Source organism: Ornithodoros turicata, chromosome 5 (genome assembly GCF_037126465.1).
Source record: "Ornithodoros turicata isolate Travis chromosome 5, ASM3712646v1, whole genome shotgun sequence".
In the NCBI taxonomy this organism is placed as follows: Eukaryota; Metazoa; Arthropoda; class Arachnida; order Ixodida; family Argasidae; genus Ornithodoros; species Ornithodoros turicata.
This window is the reverse complement of record NC_088205.1, coordinates 8218928-8233667: the sequence shown is the minus strand read 5'-3', so window position 1 is coordinate 8233667 and position 14740 is coordinate 8218928. Positions and strand designations below refer to the sequence as shown.

At 45.8% G+C, this 14740-nt stretch overlaps 2 protein-coding genes across 2 annotated transcripts in view; one reads left to right on the top strand and one right to left on the bottom strand.

Annotated features, from left to right (window-relative positions):
- LOC135393942 (choline/ethanolamine kinase-like) overlaps positions 1 to 5735 on the bottom strand; it is a 35733-nt gene extending 29998 nt beyond the window's left edge. Inside the window, exon 1 of the mRNA XM_064624307.1 lies at positions 5629 to 5735. Coding sequence (XP_064480377.1) covers positions 5629 to 5663 — 35 coding nt within the window. The 5' untranslated portion in view covers positions 5664 to 5735. The remainder of the gene's footprint in view (positions 1 to 5628) is intronic.
- Positions 5736 to 10191: 4456 nt separating this feature from the next.
- On the top strand, positions 10192 to 12758 carry LOC135393941 (uncharacterized). The gene is made up of 2 exons (XM_064624301.1): positions 10192 to 10344; positions 11114 to 12758. Exons 1-2 carry the CDS (start codon positions 10325 to 10327, stop codon positions 12672 to 12674), a joined length of 1581 nt encoding a protein of 526 aa, XP_064480371.1. The 5' UTR covers positions 10192 to 10324; the 3' UTR covers positions 12675 to 12758.
- Positions 12759 to 14740: the final 1982 nt, after the last annotated feature.

Genomic DNA, 14740 nt, shown 5'->3' with positions numbered 1-14740 from the left:
CGAGCTGGTGAAGATGATGCATAATGTAAAACCCCGAGACTAGGGAACACGAAAGGACAGACACAAACACGAGACATTGAGACATTGAGACTTCGTATTTGTGTCTGTCCTTTCGTGTTCCATAGACTCGGGGTTTTACATTATGCATGCAGTACTGGTCAGGGTTGTGGAATGTGGTCACCCATTCCATTCCATTCCGAGGAATGAAGATTTGTGATAATTCCATTCCTTTTACTTCCTCGGAATGGAAAGGTATGGTCAATTCCCACTCTTGGAATGGCTTTGCAACCCCATTCCATTCCTTCAATTCCACCAATAAAAGAAAAGGGACCGGTAACCGTACTGGGTAGCCCAGCAGTGCTATAGAGGGGATTGACATTACCCTGAGCACGGAAAAAGTACAAAGACAAGGTTATTTCGCCCATGACCGTGTGCAGGTGTGGCGCGTGTGTATATACAAAGGGTGCGAGGGCTAAAACCCCAACGTATTCAAACCGAAACTACCACCGGGGCGCACAGACCATTCCATTGCAATTCCATTCCGCCTGCGAAAAAGTGCCTAATTCCATTCTTATTTCATTCCTATAGGACAGTTTTCGCCATTCCATTCCAATTCCATTCCGAGCTCTGATAGATCTGGAATGATTCCAGAATCATTCCAACCCCGGAGTGGCAACTCGGCAACCCTGGTACTGGTATCCCACACGGTGAAGGACAGGGCAGGGCACAGCTGCTCCAGCTGTGAAACTCTCCGTGTCATCATTCTATTGTATTTCTATTTCTATTGTATTTGGCGTTGTCATAATGACGCACGTCGGGCACATCGCGGAGAATAATTCGTGCTTTACCCATACGTATATACTACTACTATACAGCCGCATGGGCACAACGAATTGTAAGGAAAATGTGACGCAAATATCCGCCGTCGTTTTTCCTGTCCTTTAGAGAAAGGGACTTCAGTCATATGGAAATATTACTGAAACACTACAAGGCTTAGGCTGATGCCAGTTATGGATAACTTTCGTCATGCCATAGCTGGTGACCAGATAGGTCATCTAGCATGATGTCATGATCTTTCCCGAAAGGACTTTGGCACGATGCGCTAGCGAGGCTGTCATTGGAAAGCCAAATCTGAAAGCGTATCTTGAATACACAGGGACACTTTCTGACACCTCTGGAATCGTGCCAGAAATGGGTGTGCATAGTGAAGTGGAAGTTTACCAAGTCGAAGACTCGGTTTGCTGTTGTGAGTATATTTCCAGGACAACGTCAGTCACGTTGTGGATCACTATGAAATGCAGGCGACGATACGTGGACAGTGCCAACACCACCTGTAGATAGCCTGTTGAAGCTCATGTTCCACACCTTCTCCTCGACTGTCACAGATTCGACACCCCTCGAGCCACGCTGAGACTCTGCTCGGCCCGGTGCGAGGTCACACACAGCGGTCTGTGACCAAGGCAGTTCTGACTTTCTTGAGAGATTCAGGTCTTATGAACAGCCTGTGAACTCAATCGTGCAATCTCATTCTTCTGTGCCCCACTCTCACCCTCAACGCATTATCCTCATGCTTTCCTTTTTAAAGTCATCTTCTGTGATCCATCTCATCATTCTTTCACCGTTTGTTAGTCATCTTTTTTTTTGTCATCTTTGTCTTAATAATCTACTTCATCCTTCTTTCATCATTTGTTAGTTTATCCTTTATTTCCTAATTCTTTTTCTTTTTATTTATTTCCTATTTCTTAATTTTATTTATTTATTTTTTTCTTATTCCTTCCTATTTCTTTCTTTCTTTAATTCTTTTCTTTTGTTTTTATTTATTTATTATGTCTTAATTTTATTTATTTATTTATTTATTTCTGGAATAGCAAGCCGACGTCTCGTTTGGCTGACCTTACCCCCGTTTTTTTTCCTTTTCGTCTAATAAATATATCCCCCCCCCCCCCGTAGATAGCGAAGACCTGCTTACTGGTCGACGTGACGTTACAACGAAGAGTCAGCCAATCAGGATCGTGTTTTCAACGGCCTTAGCCAATCACGGACGTGCTTTCAGCCGTCGTAGCCATGGAGACGAACTACCGTCGTCTGCGAGTAGTGATTGAACGTCCTCGCGTACTAAATGGGAAAGCTTTAAAATAAAGCGGAAAACGGTCCCGTATACCTTTCTTAAGGCTGATTTTCTGGAAAGCGTGTTGCACGTTTTGTCTACAGAGTCAGGTATACCAGGTTCCAAGTTAGCTGCAATCACTTCCCGAGTTCTTGAATTCGCAGAACGGCGAGCCGCAGTAGCAGACGAATTCTGACTTTATATGTCCACGTAGCGAAGGAGGGAGAGGGCAATAAGCAGGCCTTTTGGATCTAGGTGATGGTTACAGTGCCCGTTACATGGGTGAAGGAAGGGTCAAGACACGGTTTGTCCAACCATTGCCGGACATGGTTTGAGGAAACCAATAGGACGCCCCTCCGCACTGCCGCGCATCTCGAGAGTGAGAGGGATTGGAAAAGGGGTAAATTGCGTTTTTTCGATCGATCATACATCACGAATGACGCGATTCGATGAATCCCGTTCCTTTTGCCTTGATGTCAAAGTAACGACACCTTTCACCTTTCACATTGAAGCACCCCTTTTAAGGGAACATGCCTCGGCTGTTTGTAAGGAACACTACACTCATTCGGGTCATATACCAGTGCACATTAGAACTTGCGACAGCTCCCACATGTTTGAAAGAACCGAATTAAGAGATGCCTAGAAGGAATCAACTAACCCGAGAAGTATGATAAGACTTAATTAATAACCGAACTTTGGCATGAAGCGTGCATATGTAGGCCATCGCTGGATTTATGGCACGCTGAGATAAAAACTATACGCGATGTAGAACAGCGAGCTACTATATAAATTATTGTGGCAGCGGCGTTGACAGTGCGGACGGACACGAATGTATTGACTACGTACTTAGTCTACGCGCGTAGACTTTCAGGGACTTTCTTTTATGTGACGTATGTTAACTTCCTATATTCTCAAGCGGCCCAATATTGGTAAAATACTGGGCCGACGTTGCCAATAGTGATCCCATATTATAGTCCAATATGTTGTGCTGCTTAGATTTGTTGCAATTTAGCAGATAGTCTGCTTGTGTCGTTTGATTGCTTTTGCTAATATGTACCTGTACCAGCTACTTCGTTTCAACGTCTTTCATGAGGTCATTTTAGCTCGGCTAAGGCTTGGGACATACTTACGTCATACATGTTTTTTTTTTTGCCGCTCATAGCTACAGTTGCTTCGCGGCGCTAACACGCAATAAAAAAAAACATGTTTTTTTACTCCAAGGAGAGGAGCCTCCTCAATGCGCATGTTGCGGGGAGCAACTCTCTGTGGTGCAATCACCTGTCCATTACACGAAAATCACCGCCGTCGTCATTTTAAAGAACAAACAACGACAACAACTACATGAATGATTATAAGATGAGGTGATTCGCCGCAACAATTGCGGTATATTTCAAAGAATTTTATCGGTATCAAGTGCATTTTCATCTAACCCTATTGCTTGGGGATGAACCACTTTTACCCTACATGAGAACTTTCACAATTTTTACAGATATCGGCTATTTAAATGGTCTATAAGTGTATGACTTTCCTTTTACTGTGGTTTACACCTGAAATTCTGAGATAATTTGGTTTTAATTGAACAGTTATAGTTTTACCTTGCCACACATATCACTGTTTTGGCGTACTATAGCTTTAGTTACTCGTGCGCCATAAAAACTGCAATCATCATCACCGTCATCAGCGTCTTATGCAAGCCCATGCACAGTGCAAAGAGAACGACGGCAAAAGGAAAGAAAAGCAACATGTGGACAAAAAGGGGTCCATTTCGTCCATTCTTACGGGACAAAAAATCGGAAGCGGTTGTCTGAACAAGTCCGCTTTCATGCTATCGTTTTTCTCGTCTGTATGCTTCAAAAATAGAAACTAAGAGCAATTGAGCTCTGCAGGTTCCAATGGGTCCGTTTTGGATCCGTGAAAAACACGAACGAGAAAAAAGGTTAGTGTGAAAGCGGCCTAAAGCCTTTACCGGAGTACAACATTATAGTTCGGCTGCGATGCGCTGCCTGCATGAGCACCGAGGAGGAGAGAGTACCAGACGTGTCCGTGATAAGATAACGATGAGCCAGGAGGCGGTTGTCCGCTCCGGCATTAATTCTGCCCGCACGAGGGGTTCCGCTGGAGCTACGTAATAGAACATATAGATAAGAACAAATACTCGTAGATAACTGTTGTCATCTGCAGTTTATCTTACCCAGATAAGGTTTTGTGCGTGGGAATTGTGGGTCTCACAAGTTACCCAAGCAGCACAATGTACTGAAAGTCGAGTGCAATAGGGGTGGACGGTATGTGTCTTATCAGTGTTCTTTAGTTTCACAAGTTTGTTCAAGGCCTTCCACCTACCCGTCCACCCCTATGGGTGGTTTGCAACTTCCTGTCAAAATGACGTAAGGGAAGTTGCAATGTCACGTGGATTTACTCTTCCGGTCCGAAGTTCTGCTGGAGTCTTATAGAGTAAGTGCGATTTTCAACCTAAAATAAGCTAATGTTACGGGCGTAAACGCACTAATTCTGCAGAAAATGGACATATAATGTATCGCATACCCTTGGATCCTGCGCCTTTGGAAAAATGTTGTCAACGTAAGCGAAAATTGAACTAAGGGGTGTAGGCACTTGTCACCAAATGTCGTGCTGTGTACTTATCACGTTGAATTGTGCGTGGCTGTGATAAGATTATCAACTATAGAATATTACTAAAGCCACAGCTTCTTCCCAGACTAAAAGAAAACGATTACATGCGTACTATCGTCAGAGTGCCGAAGATTGCACCGTAAAATACTGCCTGCACATTTTGTTGCGCCATATCTGAAATGTTGCCTGTTATCTTTGTTATTTGAAGCGTCAAATTGACCGCACTGTAACAGAACATTTCCCGTAGCAAAAGATTGCGATTTTGAAGCGCACGCCGAACGAAACCGAAACATGCACGACGTGTCACGAAATATTATCTTTGTCGCAAGAAAAGCACGTGCGAAGTATTCGTTACAGTACCTTACTTCTTTGGTGTGCAGGCATTCCCAGGAAAACTCATCTTGGTTGTCTTTTAAGCCAGATGGTAGAAGTTTTGCTTTGCTCCAATTGAGCGCAATTTCGGACCGGAAGTTCGAAGACCCAGCATGCGTAGCGCCACTTCTCAACTTGAAAACCACCCATTGCACTCGACTTTCAGTACATTGTGCTCCTTGGGTACTGACACCAATGCCACGAACTTACATTATCGGGGGAAGAAAAGATACGCCTAAAATAGAAACGGGGCTTTTTCGTTGCACCACTTGCGTCCTCCTCTTACAGCAATATAACGCATTCATTGCATGTAGATTGTTGAAAAGTACCTGCTGAGCACGTATATACGGAACGTAAATAACACGCCAAGAAGTCTCCCATTTCCTCAAGCGTACTTCCAAACTATACTACGCTATGTCGATTCCGACACGAAATATAGACACAATACTGACACATACAGAAAACATCGATAAAATGTCCGAACAAAGACCAAATGTGGCAGTTTTATGAATCCAACTCACCAGCCTGCCCGAGTCTTGCTACCTCTCCTCGCCATATTGCAAACTCCACCGAGGCGAAAGCCTCCACGAAAACTGTCGAACAAAACGTATTGCACAAGGTGATAAGCGGCAGAAATCGAGTCATCTATCTCGTATTTGTCTCAAGCATTAGTGGCCGATACCTAAGGGGCGTGAAGCGGTGGAGAGGTTCAGATAAGTCGAAACACCTCTCAGCGCTGGATAAGAAGGCCACTCGATTCGAATGTCGGCCGCGCAGTCGGCATATATCTCATTCGTAACTGTAACGGCGCCTAAGATATGTGAGATATATGATAAGGACAGGCCGTTGTTCTGTTAGGTGTACTCTGTCCTGTGCCTATTTTACATAGGTAAGTAAGTATGTATAGGACAGTCAATGAGCTGTTTAGGTGACGCACTGGGACCCCCCAGGGAACTTTCGAAATAATGTATTTTCGAAATAATTGATCCCTACACGCGGGGCCAACAGTACGATTAAACGAGCAAACTAACTTTTAAAATGGCGTTGTCAAGTGCCGGACATTGTCTTCACAGTGCTGTCATTAGTTATCCAATCATCGTTAGCCATGCAGATTGAGTGCTACCGAGGTCATTTGCCTTGATCGAAAAGAAGTGTTCCTTAGGATGAGCTTGGAGTGGTATGAAAACGGTGTTTGTGACTGAGCCCGATGATGGATAAGCTAAAACAAGAGGGAGACAACGTCTAAGTAAACTAATTCAGTGCTTCGGAAAATTAAAACGAGCGACTAGAAACAGGAAAGGTAAGGAAATGATTCGGGGAACCCGTCACATCACATCACATCACATCACCCGTCAATCGGAATGAATTACGTACGATCATTACCCTGCCCTTAGAGTAAATAAATACATAAATAAATAAACGGGTAGCAAGTCCTGCGTCACATCGAAATGACTATCAATTGGCGACTGATTTATTTATTGATTTCAAAACATACCCCTTCGATTCATTGCAATGAATTTGCGTTGTAGGCAGCCGCTATACACTGTAGCAAGTTGGGGCAGTTGGTGAAATGGCATGTTGAACAGCGGCAAGTTGGGATAATAAACCTCTAGCCGAGAAACGTCATCATGACGTTGGTAGACAGACATCATGACGTTGGTAGATATGGTAGACGTCATTTGTTTACAAACAGGTAGAGGTCTAATAGACCGCTACCTGTTTGTAAACAAATGACGTCACAGTCAGTTACAAAGTTACAGGTAGCACGAATGTGTCGATATGGACAAACTACAACCTTATTTTATGATGATGTCGATATGGACATTCTGCAACACCCATATGCATATATCTGCCGCATATTCGCGGACATTGGTGTGTCCATCCATGATTTTCTGTGTGTCAGGCAGTGATGGCCAGTAGTTAACTACATGTAGTTAAACTACTAGTTAAACTACATGATTGTAGTTAAAAAGTAGTTATCAACTACTTGCAGAAATGTAGTGGCAACTACTAGTTAAACTACTATTTTAAGTAGTTAACTACAGTAGTTAGGTTACTGAAGGCGCCAACTACTTCCGATTTTGCCGCAAGCTTTACGGCACGATTGCGCTTCCGACTTTTACCTTGAGCTACTTGTTTGATGAGAACGGAGGTGCCGAGCAATTGTGTCGTGCATGTGTACTAAATCTTCACTTTTAATGCTTGTCTAGTGAAGCCTCATTTGCTGTGAAATAATCGCCTAGGCACAGAAAGAATCCCGCCGCAAGCTTTGTATTTGACGATCGTAGCAATGGCTTGAGCCAAAGTTTATTATTGCTTGTGATTCATATTTAGCTGTCCAGGAACACTACAAGGGATTGGTGTTGGTGGACAACGTTAAGTAGTTATAGATGTAGTTAAACTACATTGCAGTAGTTAAAAAAGTAGTTTTAACTACTCCCCTGAAAAGTAGTTGAACTACTAGTTAAACTACTCAATCACAAAGTAGTTAGTAGTTATAGTTAAACTACTGTAGAAGTAGTTAGTGGCCATCACTGTCAGGGTAGGGCAACACGACAATGCGCTAATGTTGCAGTAACTATCGCCTTATTATTGGTGACGTACCACAGTGATGTCGACAATGGGGATTGCGTAGCCGGTTTGATCAATGAGAACGTATTTCGTCATATCGAATAGTTCGTACATTAGACGCTGTGACAGCGCGTCCACAGAGGATCTCCCTTGGCGGAACTCCTGTAATGACTGTATAGCGACGACTGTCTTTTACTCGTCCACGTCGCACTGATACTGCTGCGTACTGGGATACATTAAAAAGCATCGAACATGGACATTTTGAGACTCCAGAGCACGCTGTGTGCAAGAGTTATTGAACAGTTCCGGGGAATTAAGCTTCTCAAAGTCAATATAAAACCTCCGGGAACGTCCCACATAAAGACCTTTCACATGATCGAAAGGCTGGTACGATTCGTGAAAACAGAAGCATAAAATGCTACTTCATGTCTACCAGCTCGCGTGGCGTTCAAAATAAATAAATAAATTAAAAAATAAATAAAGAAAAAGCTCGCGTGGCTCAGTGGTTAGCGTGCTGGCCATGTCATGTCGAGAACTGGGAAGTACCCGGGTTCGTACCACGGTGCCAGCTGTGCTGTCTGGGGGTTTTCCTGGGTTTTCCTCAGACGCTTTCAGACATATGTCGGCACAGTTCCCTTATAGAAGTCGGCCCAGGACGCACATTCCCCCAGGGAGTCAGTCGTGACGTTGTCCACCTACGAATGTGAGACCGACAACGGTGATCCCTTTCACCTAGGAAAACTATCTGAGCGAGGAACTGGAAAATTTTGCCGGAGCAATACCCAACGCAAAGCGTGCTTCACCTTGTGTTCGGGAGCGATGTGGAAAAGCCACCTCGCTGCATCTCAGTTATGCGGGTTTACAACAAAGTTCTGTGGATTTCTACGCAGTTGTGGTCCCCAACGAGGAACGTCGGTGCGGGGTCAGGCCAACAGCACCGCCTCGTGCACTGATGGACCTTGCCGTGGGGTGCGTACCTCAATGAGTTTTCGCCCCATACTGAGAGATAGAGCAGACCACTGATGACGTGGATTTCGAAGTTCTGTATCTACTGCGCCCATCCACGGCTAAGACTCTGAGTCATGCACACTGCCATTGGTTCCGGTATGCACGAGAAGTATGACGTCATGGTGTGAGGTGTGTGCAGTTTGCCACCTATCTGGCAACACCACATAGATAGAGAAAGCCTGTGGGAAAACGGTTCAAGTCCGGTTAAAAAAATAACGGTTCATACCTATTCGAACCGGTCCCTACTCTGACGTCGGCACTGGCGCCATCTATGATATTCCTTGTGAACTGGTTTCGGCTCGCCCTGTGCGCGCCAGGGGTGTAGGGGGGGCTTTGAAATCCTCCGTTTTTCTTCTCTCTCTCTCTTTTATATGTAGTATCCGCGATTTTTATAAAGTTGAATGTAAACACCAGACAGATTTGTGAACAGGGATTTTTGCTTCATAGCTTTCTGGAGTGGACTGTATTTCATGAGGTGATGAAATGCAGCTGATGAAAGTTCAGTTCATTGCATGAAAGCTTGTACGATAATAAACACAGTAGGCTCAATGTTTTTATATTTTTAGCGCTTGTGTTGGGCGTACTTGACTCGGTTTCCACACTTCCCGATTGCCGCTTTATGCTACTTATAAGATTTCCTGAGAAATCACTTCGATTCTGAAGGAAAAGGTTGTGCCGAATTTGAAAGTTTCTCAAAGGAAAAAAAAAAAAAGAAGTGAAAGTCTAAACGAAGTAATATGTGTTTTCTGCCATTCGATCTGAGATTTTTCATTCGAGATTTTTCAAGACAGATTCAAGAAATGCTCTGTAGGAACGCCACCTGAAAACTTCAAAACGGCAGAGACAACAAGGTGCTTATGTGGGCTTGTTGGTCGTAGTCCATCTTAAGATCGGTAAAACAAAACCGACAACTCTAAAACACCGAAAGGTGGCGTAAGTGCACTGACGGCGTGTGAATGTAAGCCCTGTTTCGCGATGATATCCGTGACACTGCTTTTCGGTACGTACTTTCGAGTTCTAGACGTCCCAACTTTCCACTTGCACCGAAAATCTGTAAGACTATATGTATCGGTTTTGCTCCGGAACGAAAAAATAAAATTAAGGTTCTCTTTCAATTCCGGTTTGCCCCAAAATAGCGGGGGGGGGGGGGGCTTTTTCGGTGTAAAAAATAAAATAAAATGAGAGATAAACGAGCAACACATTTGCTGCTTCGTTTCCTTTCAGGAAAGGACTTCTCCCTGTATAGCGTCAGGCACTCTCCTGAAGCACGCGAGACTTTCCCCACCAATACCTGTTGAGTGTTGACTCATGGTTGAACTGTCCCAATACCGAAGTTCATCCACCCCTTATGTAACCATTTCTCCACATAGATACACTGCGTACAAGAGAGATTGGTATCTTTCGTTCCAATCTGCGGATAGGGCTGTCATCGACCGAGGAGCTAAATCGAACTGAAGGAGGAGTCGTGTAATATTTCCGGGTGTGTTGCTAAGAAACGCCAGACAACTGCGACGCATATGTAACACTGTTTTCTGGACATCTGTCAAGCGCACACAGTCAAGCAAACAGTTCATACTTCTCTGCATATCATCCGTCGGAAACATCCTCATAACATCCTCATATCATCCTCGGAGGAATATGAAAGACTCCGCTCTCAGGTTCGTTCATTGCGCCGTCATGTGTGGAGGAAAAGTTTTTCAAATTGAAAAACTATACTCTGAAGTAGTCCGTTCGTCGTACTTCTGCGTGGTGTATCCTTGTGTTCTCCCAGTATGACCCTCTCTCATCTCTTCCATAGTGCTGCCTTTAAGTTATTAGTGAGTATTAGTGCATCGTACGCTATCGCCTTTGCGTACGTAAGGTATAGCGTTGGTAGTTCTGCGCATGCGCAAAACAAACAAAGCTTCGCCGTAGTACTCGGAACCATCACGCTATCCCTTATGTATGGAAAGGCCATAGCGTATACGATGCACTGAAACTCTTATCGTGTCATGCGGTATAGAATGCAATGAGTATGGTAATCATGTTCGTTACCTGTAGCTTATAGCTGTCGTGCCTTACGCAACTGACGTAGTGCTAGTCATGTCGTGGTGACGTAGTGGTAGTGGTTATAGATGAGAATAGACTATAAATAATGATAATTCGGGGCTTTGCGTCGCGAGAGAACTGCGATCATGCCAGAGAAGATGAGACTATATAAAGGATAGTTTGTCTATAGGATGTTCTTTATGCTCTATCGTTCTTGCACTGTCTACGTGACATTTTACGCGTATAGTCCTCTTAATGCGCGGAAACGATCAGGCATAAGCTGTATCTTTTTTTTCTTTTTTTTTTGCACGGCACAAAACACAACGGGACGACGTTTCACAAACCTTACGCCCAGCAGTATTTCACACCATGCGTGCCCGCGTACGCTTCTCTCTGCAGATGCTTCAGCCGTCTAGAAGAATGCAACACCCTGAAGTCGTTGTGTCTCGAGAGGATCGTGTTCCTGTACACCCATCCGAGGAAACGAAGACAAACGCCTTCCAGCTGCCAGAGCAAGCCACGCCCGGAAAACCCATTCGCGAGCCTTCCCGGTAATTTGGTCGCAGACCTCGTTGAAACGTCCGTCCGGTTGTCTCCGAAGGCCCGTGACAACATGACGCCAGACGTCCGTCAAGAGGACCTTGAACTTCTCGTCAGTAGTGGTCGTCTGCGCCGGTTCTCGCTGTGGGACGTCGAGATGCACAGCAAAGAGTTTTCGGGAGTCCTAAAGAAACTCTCGCAGCACTCCTCGGCGCTGAAGGAGATTGAAATAGACGGAGTCTACGTCCGTGGGAAAAGACCCGAAAGCATCTTTCGTAGCTTCAAGACCATCAACCAACTCCTCCGCTCCTCACCCCAACTCCAAGTTTTGCGGCTTGGCGTTAGTGGAGACTCCCTCATGGAGCTTTTAGGTCTCAACAAGCTGGAACATCTTTCACTCAGCTTCGATTGTCGTCAGAGCCTGGACGATGTGCTTCACCACGCTGCTCTTACGGGCCGAGACCTCTGTCCGCGGCTGAGGTGTTTCGAATACAATGACTACTTTTCTACGCCATCTACCGCGACAGTGGCGCACATCTTGCAGAACTGCCCTTACCTCGTCGAGTTGAAAGCTGACTGTTCAGCTGCACTCGTCCAATTTCACCAAAAGCAGTTCCTCACAGAAGGCCACGTGACTCAAAGGTATCGCCTGAGAAAAGCTGTTCTGGGTTCTTGCGTTTACGGCCAGTGCGACGGTAGCGCTTTCACGAGCAGTCCGTCGCCGCTATGCGCGCAGATCCTCGTGGAAACGTGCCCCAATTTAGTAGACCTAGAGCTTTACATTGACAGCCACGACACGTTAATATGCCTCGCTGAATTATCGCACCTGCAGTTTCTCAAACTCATGTGGGTCGGCACAAGGACGGTGGGCAACTTTGATATCAGCACCTTATCTCTGCTTCACGAGATCGGCTGCCAACTCTCTGAGCTGTGCCTGCATTCGTTCACCGGAGTTGACCTGGATGCCATTGCATCCATATGCCCTTCACTGGAGGCACTCGGCCTGATACAGTGTCGCACAGTCTGTAATCACATTCCAGAATCCGAACCTTTTACGAAAATAACGCGACTGAGAATAATCCCACCGACGGAATATCCATCCATTCAGGCTGAAGCAGACATAGCCTGCCTGTTAGCTTCGTGTCCTTCTCTGAAGTCATTCGTGGTAGACTTCGTGGCGGAAAGTTTCGCCGTTCTTGTCGAGAGGATCTTGTCGGCAAACAGATTCAGCTGTCTCGAACTAGCTGGAGTGTATTTTCAGCAACCGACGGCAGACTTGCAAGACGGTGTGTTTCGATTTGTTACTGCGTGCAAGATGCTGAAGTACCTAGTCGTTGCCGATAGCGATGTTTACGATTATGCGCTGGAGGCGAATCCTTGCTTGAAGGTAAGGTACGAGTATCTGTATGTTGGTCTCTAGGAGAACACGAAGAGTCCAGTCCCAGAGGACCTGTACAAAACGGTTTCATTGGTATACGCAGCAATAAAACTTCACCGCAAAGAGTATCGGATCACGTTATGGGCAGCTATAAATCTGAAAGGGTACTAAGATGGCTACGGTAAGGTATGTACTGTTGGTCTCAGAAAGAAGCGTTATGTTGCTTCTGCTAATGTATACGAAGGCGAGTCTAAATCGAATCCGACGCAGGGAAGAATGCAGACACTCAAGGAACATAATATGTAGCGCGCCATGAAGTGGTAATGGTAGAAGTAATGATGCGCAGTAAAATTAGCACGAGAAAAAAAAAAAAAGAAGAAAAGAAAGAGGGGGGGGGGGACTCGGAGCATCCACGCTAATACCACCGCCCGCTTCGACAATTTCCTCTGACAGTTTGGGTACTCGATCGCCCCAAATATGTAAAGGGGTATTCACTACGCATGCCCACGACACAAACAGTGCCTTGCGCAATGCACAGTGACGGCTCCGTATTTCTTTGGGGGCCCAAAGCGTTTGAGTAACCTGTTCTAAAACTGCCTAATGTCACGGTAGTCTGTGACATATTAGCGAATGTACGCCGCCCACAGCTGTACCCGGAGTCTTCGAAGCCATTAGGCCGAATTCCGCTCATTCCCGGCTGGATATATCCGGCGTGACTTCCGGTGCATTGTGAGCTACGGCTATAAAAGGGTTATTTACGTCGCTGTGGACCTGCATTCCAAGTTTTATGTTAAGTTAGACGCGTTAAAACATAGCAGTGCGAATTCCTGTGGCATCACAGCAGCCATCTTCGCCAGTGAGGCGCCTGCGGGAGAGGTCACGTGCTTAGGCGAACCAATAGGAACGGCAGAGGCTCTTCTTACTCTTGTGACGTCAGAGGTCGACCTCGAAGTTCGTTCCAGGAGTTTGTATCTCACCCAGGCACGACACGTAAGTAGGCAGTTTCTTTTTTTCCTCAATGCTCTAGAATGCATGCAGTATACAAGAAGCACTCAAATAAACAAACCAGATCTGAGAGGTATACGAAAATGTGGACGCCATTTTTAGAGGCGGGACACCGCCACTTCTCCTACTGAGTGCGATGCATAACTGCATTTCAAATTGAAACATGTGGCCCTCGTCAAAAGAGACAGACAAGGGCTGGAATGGAACCATGCAACTCCCGACTGCCGGTCGTGTGCGCTCAACACTACGCTACGCTGGCATCTGCTTTCCAACGACTTAGAAGGGGCCTCATTCAACTAACGGGACACGATCTCCTGCATTTCTTCTCATATACACACATATACGCATACACGTACGGCTCGCGTCAAGGTTAACTTGAACACCGCTCCAGCCTGCAAAGCGGGAAGAGAACCACCCTGGCAGAGCCTAGCGCAGAACATCACGAGGGTCACCCCTCTAACTGTAAAAACGAACCCAAAACACCCTCCGCCGTTAGTTCTACTAAGCACCACCAGGGTTCGCATGCCGGAATGGCGTTCAAGGTAACTCTCGTGCGAGCTCTACAACGCAAGTACGAGGCAACGGCATCTGGTGAGCATGGCCTCAGACAGGGATATTCCCTGATTTTCATGTTGGGGGAGGGGGGGAGGCAGTTGGTGTCTCATATATAGGGTTGGTGTCTCATATCTGCTGCTTTTGTGGCGTTATTGGCCTTTTCGACCGGCATTTGGGAAGGGGGGGGGGGACTGTTAGGGGTTGTTGGAAACATCCCGGCCTCGGAGCGGTTACACTCCATCTCGTGACTACAAATTCGTGCACCGATTCGTCTGCGCACGGATAGGGACAAGTCACATGCCTTTGACGGGGCAGATATCGGTGTGCTACGTAGTACATGCCATCCGCAAATTACACCATTACATTGCGCCATTAAAGGGACGGTTGCATCCGGAAATCCATCCACTAAGTTCGGCATCGGTCGACGATCTACTTGACTATTTTTTCGTCCGAAAAGTGCTTAGATATTAAATAGGCGAATTTTAAAGATCAGCGCTGCTTCCGCGTCTACAGAGGCTCCGGCGGCGTGACGTCACTCCCTACCTGGA

What these genes read in the sequence shown, in the direction of transcription:
- LOC135393941 (XM_064624301.1), top strand. Translation starts at nt 10,325, where the DNA reads ATGAAAGACTCCGCTCTCAG. An exon ending in ATGAAAGACTCCGCTCTCAG is followed by an intron (nt 10,345 to 11,113) that starts GTTCGTTCATTG and finishes TTCTCTCTGCAG; the next exon opens with ATGCTTCAGCCGTCTAGAAG.